The 13,925-nt window shown below is 36.4% G+C and overlaps 1 protein-coding gene across 1 annotated transcript; it reads right to left on the bottom strand.

Annotated features, from left to right (window-relative positions):
• Positions 1 to 4,426: 4,426 nt before the first annotated feature.
• LOC143348307 (uncharacterized) lies at positions 4,427 to 12,857 on the bottom strand. Its single transcript, XM_076778381.1, has 4 exons — positions 12,723 to 12,857; positions 9,668 to 10,119; positions 7,263 to 9,050; positions 4,427 to 5,830 (listed from the first exon to the last, which is right to left on the bottom strand). Exons 1-4 carry the CDS (start codon positions 12,855 to 12,857, stop codon positions 4,669 to 4,671), a joined length of 3,537 nt encoding a protein of 1,178 aa, XP_076634496.1. The 3' UTR covers positions 4,427 to 4,668.
• Positions 12,858 to 13,925: the final 1,068 nt, after the last annotated feature.

A 13,925-nucleotide genomic window follows, 5' to 3' on the forward strand; every position in this document is an offset into this window, starting at 1 on the left:
CTCTTTGATACGGAATTATAATGTATTATAATTCTGAACTTTAGAATATAAACTATGGCAAGTCGAAATTTAAATTTAAAACAAATATGTCGAGTCTCTTAACTATTATAATATTATATTTTTCATTGCTGTTAAAAATATTAGACTTCAAACATTTGAACTTACAGTGCCTATCATGAATATACCAACCCCTTAAAATGTAAGGAATTTGATATTTTGAAAATAATTTAAGCTATAACAGTACTTTCTATTCCTAGATAGTACTATAAAAATAAATATTCAAAAGTAGTTCCGTTAATTTATTGTAATTAATAACTTACATGACGGAAATACTATTTAATCTGTTATTTTATGTATTTGATAAGAAAAAGGTAAATAACGAAAGAAAAACTAAAATATGAATAGTGATTATGCCAAACCCTAAATTAGGAATTTTAAATTACCCTTAAAATGAAAAGATACCGTAACTAATAAAGAGGGCACCGATAATTAAAACTAAATATGTGCATAATATAATATGAATATTGTATTTTTTTAGAAATTTATAAACAAATCGTTTCGAAGTTAAAAATCGACAATCGTTCTAATATTTCTGTGAAATATGCATATTATACGATTTTGCATTACCGCTAATTTGTGAGTTTTACTTGAAGGTTATAAACGATACTTCCAAAGTGCCGTAGATTATATATGAAAATTTAAGCAATTTGACGTTTTGACCTTAATTTAAAATCCTCAAAAATTGATGAAATAGGTTAAGCCCTCACGTGTTATTAGTCTTTGTAATAAGGGTAAAACTGATACGGATAATAATACTTCACCAAACGAAGAAACAAGATAAAAATATTTAAAAAATTATTTATTTAATTTTTATTACCATTTCCTTTACCAACTATATTTCATTTTCATATGTGTTATTATCACGTGATAAGAAGTTAAATAAATTTTCTGCTTAAAATCAAGAGAGATAAAATATAAACATGAATTATTCGTATTAGTTACATGTGTAATAAAAATGTATTGTTCCAAACTTTTTGCTTTTAATATTTATTATTTCCTCTGGTACTCAACGTTTAACGGAATTAAAAACGTTTTTTATCCCAAATAACAATACATTGTCATTTAGTTTGTTTTTTGACATAAATTCTATGTTTGTCAATATTATAATATATGATGTACACATCGACTGCTATTAACTAATTGCATTAATTTCTGACGATAATTTAATTGTAACTTCGAAACGTCGAATTGTTTGAATTTTCGTTACTAATTTACGTGGAAAAACTAATGAAGTTGCTCCAAGTAAACGCATTATCGATCGATGCATAGCAGAACACTCGATATTACATTATTTTTTACATAAGAAAAGAACACCATAAACGATAGTTGCATTTTTTTTTATTTGCTGCTTGTGTATATTTAATGGATTTGTCCATAATCCATAACAGTATAAAGACGATGCGAGAACACCGATAGTAAATGAAACTTTGCTCGTACAGGCAACGACAAGTCACAAACTATACTTTATGGTATTCGTTTAGGTACAGCACTCATCATTAAATTTAACACCTTATTCGTATAACAATTTTATTACACGCAGACGATACGAGAAAGAAACAACTGGATGGAGAAATTAATAAAGTAGAATTCAATTTTGTTCGAGCATATAAAAACTAGTAATAGCATAATGTTTCTAACATATATACTTGAACAACACGAATTCGAAATAAAACCATATTTCATATCTTTTCTTTGGTCAGTAATGGATAGTCGAATTTAAGTGCGAATGAAGTTATACTAAATTAAGTATAAACCTGCTCGGTCATATAAACTTGCCCCCCTATGTGTTCATATAAATATGAATACGTAATATCAAAATATTAAAATTAAAATACCTTCTAAATGAAACATTTTTCGCCATAAATGGGTACTTTTATGCGGAGAACAAGGTTTTACACCAATTAATGTATTAAAAATTATATAATTTTAAGAAAGTTAAAGTTGACCTTCCTGTACCTTCTACGTGTTCACTTGGGAAAAACTTACTTTTAACACAATGAGGGTAAAAATTTTCATATCCTTCACTTCCGAAGATCAATTTATTAGCTATCGATCGATGTTTTCAAACATTCTATCAGCAATTCGTGTCGAAACTTGTGTAATATGTTTGTTTTCGGAGCTGAAGACCAAGCATGCTAATATTCCAAAGAAAAGAAATAATGTTTCTTCGTTTGGCAAACTGGAACATTCTACTTTTCTTTACGAGCATCGCTATAATGCTTCTGCTAAATCTATTCTTCTTAAGAAGGGAAACCACTGAGACGAAGTGAAAAAATCGAAACTTTTTATTTATCTCTTTTTAATGTTTAGAGGTTTAAGAATAACCTCCCAAAATATTAAAGTAAAATTCGCAAAAATGATAAAGTTGCAGAAGTTTTAGTAGATGCAAAAGATGTAATATGCCGATTCCTATTACGTCTATGATAATTAATATTTTTATACGAAATATTTGCAAGAAGTAGTTCAAGAAATGCACTTTTCGAAAACATTAATTATTTACTAGAAAAAATTTCAAAATTACCCCGAAATATTCTCGGGAATTGCTTTTATTTTCTAGCCATCACAGTGGTGTTCCCCCTAAATTCATTGATTTGTCATGTTTCTGATGTCTTTTTCTGACGTTTAAGCTATTTCTTCCGATCGGTGAAACATCGGAATGATCAAGTTTATTCGGTTATTTATAATGGCCGCGATTGTAAGCTGCGAGGAAATAACTCTGAAACAATGGATCCGTTTCTGTCGTAGCTTCTGGCGTCGAACGGTTCATTCAATTCCCAAGGAATTGCCTCTGGGCAAGTAAACGAGGGACAAAGATCGAAGGGGATAAGGGAAAAAATCAGGGATACCGACGGCTCAAATCTTTCGCTAGCTGTTAGGAGCCGACTTGCATTGTTACAAACACAGAGTAACTGGGGTAGGCACCCTCTCCGGTGGTTGCCAGGAAATATCGATCTGGCTAGCGGGATGGATGCTGCTGCTCTCAATGGTTGGTCCACAATACTTTATCTCCTCTTCAGGGCTGGCACGCCTTAAATAACTTGGATTTCACTATCATTTCGTCGTGACAAGAAACCGGCAGGAAGCATTCCTCCTCGAATATTGGCCCTTCGTCGACTCCTTCCCAACGCAATCGTCATTTTTTTGACTATCGTAAAAATATCGTTTGAGCCATTAAAGTATACAAGATGCACGAAATAACTCACATTTTGTTTTACGTATCAAATGATGAACTTGCTTGACTTTCTTCGATTTTAAATTTCAAAATCATCTACATGTTTTCAAGTCAAGACCAATCCAACAACCAATACATTGTCATTCATCGTTTCTTACAATTTTATGTAAATTAAGGGAGACTCATGTAAAATGGTAAAACGAGATGTGATATTTGACAATTTTTTTACAGAATAAAGGTTTAATGTAACTTTTTGCCACTTTTCACATATATTCTTTAACATTTCAAGATACAAATATTTTTTTTTCGTTACGTTTTATCGACTTTGGATGAAATAATAAATGTTATTCCTTATATCGACGACGTTGATCTAACATTTTTTTCCTTTGATCTAGAATAAAAAATCGAACGACATTTTGATCATAGTAGTAGTACGCATCGTATGAACTAACATAATAATAATTATATAAACTATGTTTATTGCATAATTAAATTAGAAGTTTATTGCAAGAATAATTTTGTTGAGTTTAGAGCCGTGTATCTTTGACAATTTTGCATTTTTTAAGGAGAATTTTAATTCGTACGACGCGTAGTACTATTATGAACAAAATGTCGTTCGATTTTTTATTCTAGATCAAAGGAAAAAATCATCCAAAGTCGATAAAACGTAACGAAAAAAAATATTCGTATCTTTAAATGTTAAAGAATATATGTGGAAAATGGCGAAAAGTTACATCAAACCCTTAACGAGACGATTCCATCACCGAAGCTAGAAATGTTCCATTTTGTATCATCAATGCACACTTATTCGAGGAAAACATTTGTAGATTTTTGTGTCCCAGTTTGTATGAGATTAATTGTATTATAGGTTTGGAAAAAAATGAATTGAAATTTTATTATATCATTTATAAATATGCGTGCATGTACACATACAAAAAACGTACGTTATAATCATATATACATGTGCTACTAGCAAGTCTAAAATGGGTTACAGCGAACTGGATTTTCGTGGTGTAAGTAAGACATACTATTATACGACTTACATGCTGCAAACTTAAGAAATTTATTCCGTACACTCCCCGAATCATATATCATACTTAGAGTATGAAGAGAGCCAAGATACGACATGAATGTTCCAAAAGAGATTTAACTATCGTTATACAGAGTGAATCATTAACTTTGATTCGGTACAAACACTCCTTACAGAAAATAACAAGGAGAAACAGTTTGCATAAAGTATTCGCTTCTTTGCGAGAGAGTTGGTCAAGTTTAAAAAGTTCTAGATTCGTTTGTAAACTAACTTTCGTTTACGTTTCATTCGTAAATTCGTTATTCGTTATTCGTGAACAAAATCCGCGTCGTGACGACGATTATCGATTTGTTATTCCATCGACGACGATCGTCGTTGCGTGTCGTCTATCAGAAATCAATCTTCGCTAGACGGAGCTCGAGGTGATCTCGTAAATATCGTCTGACCGTAGCCTCTTTATCAACGAGTCTTTCACGCTCTTGCAAAGCTCGACGTATTGCAGCAATTTCGACCTAAAGTCCGCGCTGAGTTCGTTCATGCATCTCTCGTAATCGCGAAACCCTGCGAGATCCTCGTCACGATTCACCCCAAATTTAAATAAATGTTTCTCGAACGATCTTACATCGTCTTCTCGACTTTCTTCAAAGGACTCGCATCCGCAATAATTCTTCCTGGATCTCCTCGAGGTCCGGTTCGAATAAAAATCTCTGTTAAATTGCTTCGCGAAGTTCTCTTCTTTAGAATTACGACCTCTTTCGCGGAGCAGCTTGTTAAAATACGCGTGATTCGCTATTTGCTTCTCGTCCACGTCCCCGGAACACCGTTCGACATCGTCTTCGCCGAACAGCAACCCCTCCGAACCCAATAATGCAATGCTAGAACGTCTACCGGAACTATAATTATAAAAAGTTCTGCGATTACTCGTTCCTGATTCAGCATCTATCGATTTATGTGTGTGATAGTGCCTCGAAACATCGGGGACACCGATCTTTTTAAGGATATCGCCATTAATAATTTTCTGAGACCGTTTCTTCCCGCTGTCTTCCGTGACTTCGTTCTTCCTTCTCTCGAAGCTACTTTCGGCGAAAGTTTGTTCAGGTTCCGCGACTCTGGCCCGATTTCTCGCCGTGAACGGACATCGGTTGGAAGATGAACCATCTGGGTGGCTCTCCTCCATTATTCGTTCCCCGTTCAGCTTCCCGCTGGAAACACTGACGAGGTATCTGTCGTTCTTTAGAAACGTTTTCGACGTGCTGGTCCCCTTGTCCCGTTCCTCCAGCAACAGTCTGCGAAGCTTCTTGCGTATCAGGTACTTGATTCGATCGATGGACGCCGTTGGGAAGGACCTGCACAGGTTACCTGGAACGATGGATCCCCTCCAGAAGCGACTTTTATATCGGGAAAAAACGGAAAGATCGTCCTCCTCTTTCGCTTTGCGGTCCACGAGTGGTTCTTTCTCAGTCTTCACGTCGAGTTTTCGAAGATTCTTCGTGGAACGGGACAGCGTGCAATTCGCGTAGCGCGTACAGCGTTTCGATTCTCGTAGCATCGATCTCTCTTCACGACTCCTAAAGAGAAGATCGATCATGTACACAGGCTAAAGTATTCGAACGATGGCATATTCCTAATTGAAACACAAACCGTACAGTATAGTATATATTTTGAAATTGTCGTATATATCGTGTATGGGGAATTTGTGAGAATGACATGCAAAAATTTCATTGAAATCAAATATTGGGTTCTTTGGAAGATAGTTTCGTTTTCTTACCAACAGAGACGTTAACTGTATGTTTAAACAACCATCTTTATTGTAAACCGTATTCTCATTATACAGGGTGATCGGCCACTTCTGGGAAAAATTTTAATAGGAGATTCTAGAGGCCAAAATAAGACGAAAATCACGAATATCCATTTCTTGATTGAGGCTTTGTTAAAAAGTTATTAAAAAGTTAAATTAAAAAATTTCAATTCGTTCTGGAAAAATTATTTTTGGTTACGGGGGTCAATTACAAGCATTTTTGGTGAATAGACATACCCCCGAAATCCTAAGGACTTTCGAGAAAAAAATTCGAGTAGGTGCAGAAATTTCTCGGCGAAAAAAAAAATTTCAAATCTTTCTAAAAAAATTATTTTTAACTAGGGGAGTTAATTACAATCGTTTTTGGTCAATAAACATACCCTCGAAATCCTAACCATTTTCGAGAAAAAAATATCTCACCGAGAATATCATTTCTGGCCAGAATTGTTATCCCGAATTTTCATGCGAATCTTTAAAACGTCATAACTTCTGAACGGATTGAAGGATTTTAATGTTTAAAAAAGCAAACAACGCGTATTTTAATGAAGAATATGTAGAAATTGCAATAATATTAAAAAAGTTGTTCCTTGACACCGTAAAATGAGAAAAACCTCATAAAAATGGTCCAATTTTCACACAGCCATAACTCCTACAATGGTGAATATATTTCAATGAAACTTTTTTCTGAAGTAGAGCTCATGGGTACCTATAAAAAAGTATTAGACAACTTTTCTATAGGGCGTTAAACAAAATTACTAAAAATCAAAAACGGATTTTTAAGAAAAATCGACAAAGGAAAATAATGCCTAAATTTTTCGACAAAATTAAAAAATTTGATATTGTTCTACAAAAATTATTTTATGTTTCGGGGGTCAATTACAATAATTTTTGATCATTAGACATACCCCCGAAATCCTATCCACTTTCTAGAAAAAAATTCAAGAAGGTGCCTAAATTTTTCGTCGAAATTGGAAAGTTTCAAATCAATCCAGAAAAATTATTTTCGCTTGCAGGGGTTAATTACAATCATTTTTTGTCAATAGACATACCTACGAAATCGTAACCATTTTCGAAAAAAAAATTCATTAACGAAAATATAATTTCGGGCCAGAAATGTCACTCAAAAATTAACCAAACACTAAATAACCGAATTCCACAAATTATAATAAAAAACCTCCACTGATTGTGTGTCATTCACGTACATATAAGGGCATAAATCTGCAGAAATACTCTCTCGATCCGTGAAAGCATTCGATCGACATGCAAGCTCGTTCGTATCCACTCTTTGGTCGTCATTATCCTCGATCAGATTTTGTTCACAGACTTCTGGACATTTTCCTGGAAAATCATTAAACACAAACTCTCTGACAGGTAGATTTTTAACAATCGATTCTCCTTCCGCGTTAGCAATACTCGACATTTTAAATTCCAAAGGCTGAATGGTCGACGGAATATCTTTCGTTTCTTCCGAACATCGTAAACTCGATGTTTCAAAAATCTCAATATTAGCAGTAGTTTCGTTGGAGTCGATAAAAACGATGTTTTCGGGTTCGATATTGGTCGTTTCCGAGTCTGAAATATCGTTGCCGCAGCAGGAACACTTGGTGTCGTTAATATTGGAACTTGGTGGACAAATGGAGTCGTCGCTATATTTTTCCATAGTATCAAATCCGCTTCTTCGTGTCTCTATTTTCAAAATTCCTTCTTCTCTTTTCAAAATCTCCTTCTGCATACCTTCTTCGATCTGCGAAACAGCTCCCTTCGTCTTCGAAGCCTCCTGGCGAGTCTCTTCCACTCGATCTCCTTCAAAATGTTCTACTTCTATGCAATCCCTACGTTCATCGTCCTCTTTCTGCCCGAAAACATGGCAGAAACATTGCTGGGGACTGCAAACTTCTTTTAACGAATCCTCCTCCTCTCTCAAACTGTCGGAGAAACAACCACAATTAGAATCGGACGACTCCATACTTGCGACTGACTTCGAGTCGACTCTAACGACTGGTCCTCCTCTTCGAAGAGAAAAGAATGGATTTCTAAAGTTAAAAACCACTTCGTCCGTTCGAACTTCCGTAATTTTCTTGGTCCACTGAAAATCGACTTCTTTCTCGACTACGCCTCTTCCACGACGTTCCTCGAACGAGACATTCTTCGTTTCCTTCTCCTCCATCGAGTTGTTGTCCGAGCACGGCGAATAGAAGGTGACGCGTTTCTGTTTACCTCCGCCATCTTTCTCGTTGCTCTTTGCTGCAGCAAAACGATCAACTTCGAGGTCCTCTGACAACCGTTCGACTCCAGGCTGCGAGGACTCGCAACTATCTACGATCCCGCGATGTTTGTGGCGTTCACGAGCACCTCGACAGGTAGGCAAACGAGCCAAGAACAATCGATCCTTGGACGTTCTCGAACGTCGAAGGTTCAAATCGATGCGACCTGATCGGATCTCGCAACCGAGACGCAGCTCTCTGATCACGGCTTCGTCCAGCTTCCCAAGGATCTCGTTTATGCAAGAGCAAGCGTGACGAACCCTGTTCTCGAACTTCCTCTTCATCAGAATCAGACAAGAATCCGACAACGACGGGTCTGCCTCGAATATTCGGACGATCAGTTGACTAGGTTTGCAAGGTATGGAGAGACTGGTCAATTTTCGTTGACACGGTACCCTCGACTGGCTAGTGTTCGTCGTTTTGTGAAAGAAAACTGTTAGCTTCGAGGGTCTACGCGGGATATTAACCTGAGTGCAATTACACGTCGTCGTAGTATGCCAGTGTTTTGTGTTTCGACTCAATTTCGTGTCGTTCGGACTTGGATGATCAGTTGATTCCGCGTTGATGATTTTTTGATCAGAAGAGTAACGATTAGAGCATTTTTCGTGAACGTTGGAAGGTCCTAGGGCTTCCTTCGTGATCGAGCCGACTTCTACTTCCAGGTCGCTGTTGTGTGGATCGATTATTGGAAATGGTTCCACACTCGCGTAGATCGGATCAGTGTTTCTGCAAAAGAACATCATTTTGCATGAATCATTCTTGTTCTTGTTATTATTCTAAGATGAATGTTGAATTATTGAATTGAATGTTGTTGTTCAAAATTACAAGTTCGTGAGTACCATTCCAGGGTTAAATTATTCGAAACTAGGAAGTTCCATGGTTTATTAACTATGATCTGGTATTTTCCATTTAAGGGGATATTGTTGCCTAGACTGTCATTTTCTCGGCCTTTTTTGTGATTTTTTTTTAATGATAGGTAGGCTGTTTTGTATTGAGATTTTGCAAGTATATGTATTCGTCTTATAAGTATGTACAATATTTTTTTCATAAAAAAATATTAAAAATTGTAAGAGTTACAATTTCTTTTTTACACTAAATGCCCTGTAAATTCTGTATGTGTTGTCAAATATGTCTGTAATTTTTACTTACAATTTTATTTAGAAAACTTAAACCTAGCGAATGCATTTTATTTGTTCACGATGTAGATTAGAAGCGTTCGAATACTTTCGTGAGCTACTGTATATGGATGACGTGGCAGTCAAAGTGTTAACGTCACAGCTCGTTCTTTCAGACGCAACAAAGGATGGAAAAGTCCAAAGAAAAAATCGACTTGAAATACTAACGCGCAATCCTGGCACAGCCAATAGTTCTTCTCGTTAATAAACCCCCAGACACTCATGCTCTTCAAGACATTTTGCTCGGGGGTTGAGGAATCGAACTCACGGCATACTATTCTATTCACCCTGTTATTAAGACCGTCAGGATCCACGAAGTGTGTCACCAGGCCATCTTTGACTAGATATTCGATCGCGTGCTTGATCATTTCTTCCCGGGCGTCGGTGTTCTTGGCGCAGAATGTGTCCAAATAGTCGACCCATGCGACAACCGCGTCCAAGCATCTGGTCACACACGGAAAACGATTCGAGGCTGGGGAATTCGGTTTGCAAACGAACTCCTCCAGCCCCGAATAGATTCTGTTCTCCAAACTGGGCCCGAGAAACGGCTTGATCCAATCGACACACGCGCCACATTTCTCGAAATCGAAACCGCCATTGTCGTTCGCGCGAGACGTACCCTGGAAATCGACAAACGCGAATTTGAAACCCGACGAAATCGGCTGAAGTTTAACGAAACGCGCAGAAGACAAACGTGAAAACGTTTAAACGCGAAGTTAGCGGTAAAAGATAGTTTTCTAAAGACGACGTTCGATGCAAAGGTTAAAATATTAAATTAATGCGTTTTTCGTGTTACCACGAATGTTTGGTCGGTTTTAAATTCTTCGGTCATGGCACGATACACCTTCTACGTGGAAAATATTTCTTAAGTTTTCATATTATTTGGGGGTCTCGATCTCGATTCGCGTTCAAAGAACATTACTTGTCTTCTGAAATGTACGAAACTGAAATTAACTGACGAGATATTGCGCGAAGTTGCCTGAATATGGGCGTAAAAGTGAAATCACTTTTACGAGAACGTTTAAAAAATTGACAGAAGAAGTTGAGAATTAAATTAAAGCTGTCGTTTATAAAAAAAATTAAGTAATAAAGTATCTGTCAATATTTATGAGTACAACTGTGTCGATAAAAGCCAGAATGTCGTAATGTATTATATATTATCTCCTATGACACTACCGTGTCTCAACCATAGCGTTACATAATTAATTAGCCTGACGTAATCCTAACAGTGTTGACAGTCCGTTTAATCCGACTAAAACGTACGTCAATTCCAAGAGATCAATCTGCAACTTAATACCTTACTTCTAAATTCGAGTTAAGGAATTTTTAATCAAATGATCCAAAGTAGCTAGTTTTCCTCCAGCGCGTAACTGAGTAACTTTTATCTTGTTTTCGTTTCAATTAAGACAACAGACTTGAATACGATTTTATAAACTCTTTATCATAGCATTTGTAGCAGACGCAAAGTAGCCTCTTTCACTTTATTTAAATTATGATGCAATTAAGGCGCGTACAAGATTTTCCTTAAGCATGTTTCAAGTGTCTTCCGGAAACTCTGCCAGCATTTTGCATTAATGAAATGTACTTTTAAGAAGACTTCGCCATTTCAAAATGGTTTCTTGAAATCTAGACTCTCGTAGAAAATCTTTAAACACCTTTTAAAAGTCAGTAAAAATATTCTTAAAATTTTTAAATTCCTAAAAATTTGATATTTTTTGAAATTTGAAAATACTATTTAAACGTTTCTCGATACATAACATGTTTTATTATACTTTTTTAGGCACAAATAAGTCCTGTATACGGTTTTCGGTAATTAGAAATCGATTTTGGCGCGATACGTGCGTTCAACGAGCGCAGGAATCGAACCGGAAATGAATTTTTCGGGTAAAGTTTACTGTAAATTGATTTCGGGTACGCGAGCTAACGTCGTTAACTCGGGACGCGGGTCGCATAGCAAAATTGAGGGTCCAGCAAATATGCTAATGTGCTTTAGCTTAAGTGCGGTGTCTAGCGTGGGCGAGGGTCCTTTCAAAAGGGGAGAGCGACGACGAAAAGGAAAAGGGGGACGGCGTTTGTGAAAAAGAGCCACGCGAACGAGCGAGAAAAACTTGGGAGTGCTTAACTTGACCTCGTGACGAACGACTAGAATCTGTAGTATCCGAATTAATAGGAAAACATACCTATTTTGACCAAGGAATTTTCACTTTTCATTTTTCATAAAAAAATTCTATAAAATATGCCTCGAAAAATTTTTCGCAGAACGAAATAGGGACAATTAACCAAAAACGTGATTTTCAATTTCCCCTCCTCCTCCCTTCAATTTATTTTGTAATATTCTCTTACATTCTTAGCAGTGAATAATGATTTATACAAAACTTGTGGTTATTGATTTTTTATAAAAAAAATACCAAAGAGAACGTAAAAATTCGCATTTTACAATAGAAGAGCTTAAGAAAATGTGCCCAAGGAAGTTAAGAGAGAAGATAATAAACGAAATACAGGAGGAACAAGGCCGAAAAGGGAGTCTGACGGGGGACCAAGAAAGGAGGCGACGGAAGAAGTGCTCGGGGGGCGCGAGCGAAACGGAGATCGACGTTTTTGGGATCCAGAACGAGATAGCTGATGCCCATTCACACGAAAGCTCCGCGGAGATCAATACTTGTGACTGCGAGACACGGCGTAACAACCCCACGCAGCCTGAGTTTCGAGAATGCCATCCGCCACAATAGAAAAGGTCCTGGGGTTACGACGACACGGACGATCGTCGTGAAATTTAAAACGGGGGAAAAAAAGGAAAAAGCAAAACGAGACGCGTATACGACTTCGACTCGCGCGAACGTACGAAGACCCGAGCATGCTAACTTCAAGGATCTGGAGGGGGAGGGGGGAATTACCAGCGTCGAGGAAGAACGTGGGCGTAACGGCTAAATCACGTGCAAGTTTATACCCTTTTGGACGAGAAGGATAATGAATTTTGTACCAGAGAGAACGAAATGAAGAACGTAACGCGGGGTTGGGGATAACATGGCGGCTTGATCAGCGTCCGCTAGTGGGATTCTGGCTGGATTTACTGGTTGTGCAATGGCCCTCTATAGTCCGGGCGACGAAACAATCGACCCTGGTGGCGGGAGAACTTCCGCGAACGACAGCCCCCGCTCGCTTTGTTTCTAACAACCCAGACGTTTTAAGGAGAGTTTCGTGCAATAACATTTAAATTAAATACCTTTTTTCTTATTTCTTTTACTTGGACCCAAGAGTCGTGTCGTACTAGCAGTTTAGGAGCACGAGAAGAGATCTTTGAATTAATTTCGTTGTCTAAACTTAAATAATAATCCACTGTTGACGATCTGCGTAGCATCTGTAACAAACATCGTAATGCAATGATAAAGTTTTCTTACAGTTAAATAATTTTTAGGATTAGACTTACTTTAAATAGAAAATTCAAAGGACTGAAAAAGCTATAATCTTTTCAAGAAAATTTCAATTATTTTTGTACATAATTTTAGTCTTGGGCTTGACTTGAAGATGTTACGATTCAAAGTCAAATTTTAGATTCAATGCCTGAAGGAAATTGTAACGAAGAAAATAAGCGATTAGTTGATTAGTTTTTTAGTTATTTTGCGCGTCAATTTTAAAAATACTAATATTTTATAACAATTTTTTGAAAACAGAATTGAAAACAGAAACATTCTTTTCACTTTGTATGTATAAAAAGAATCTTTTCGTTGGTATTGTTGTAATTTCAAAATATTTTTTTGGAAACAGAAATGCAAAACAAACATGTAACAAATATGAATCCTTTGGTAAATATAGGAAATTAAAATATATAGTTCGAAACAATTTCTTTCGAATCTTATGAATGTATTTAAGTGACCTTTTGCTATTACTCTGTTAAGTGATTCAAAATTTTTAATCGCGATTCTACGTACGTGTGTAAGCGATAAAAAGATTGTAGTCGTACGTGAAATACTTTTTTATGAAAAAGAAGAAAGAAAACAAAATTGTTTCGTAATTACTAACCCTAGAGTGTTATAGATCTATATCACCGTTAATGTTCGTCACGCTGTAACGATCTGAGATAAAACATGCTCCCCGCTATCCGAATTAACGCACATCCCTCGAACATTTTGATCGCTTTACTGCCGATAACATGTCCAGTGACGTAAACGAAAATGCCCAAGGGTCTTTGGAATATCAGAAAAGGAATATTAATAACTCTATCGAACCATGCCCTGTTAAATCTCCCATTAAAAAACTTCGTGTTGTTTTTTTGGTAAATTTTCAATACTTCCTAATAGATTGATTCCTGTAAAATTTTTAATTAACGACTCCATCGATTCGAACGAGTTGACTCTTACCAGATATACGTTATTTTCTAAGACAAAAGCTTGCACTTTTTGTAATTAATTTTATTCCTAAACGTTTC

This window comes from Colletes latitarsis, chromosome 11 (genome assembly GCF_051014445.1).
Source record: "Colletes latitarsis isolate SP2378_abdomen chromosome 11, iyColLati1, whole genome shotgun sequence".
Taxonomy (NCBI): Eukaryota; Metazoa; Arthropoda; class Insecta; order Hymenoptera; family Colletidae; genus Colletes; species Colletes latitarsis.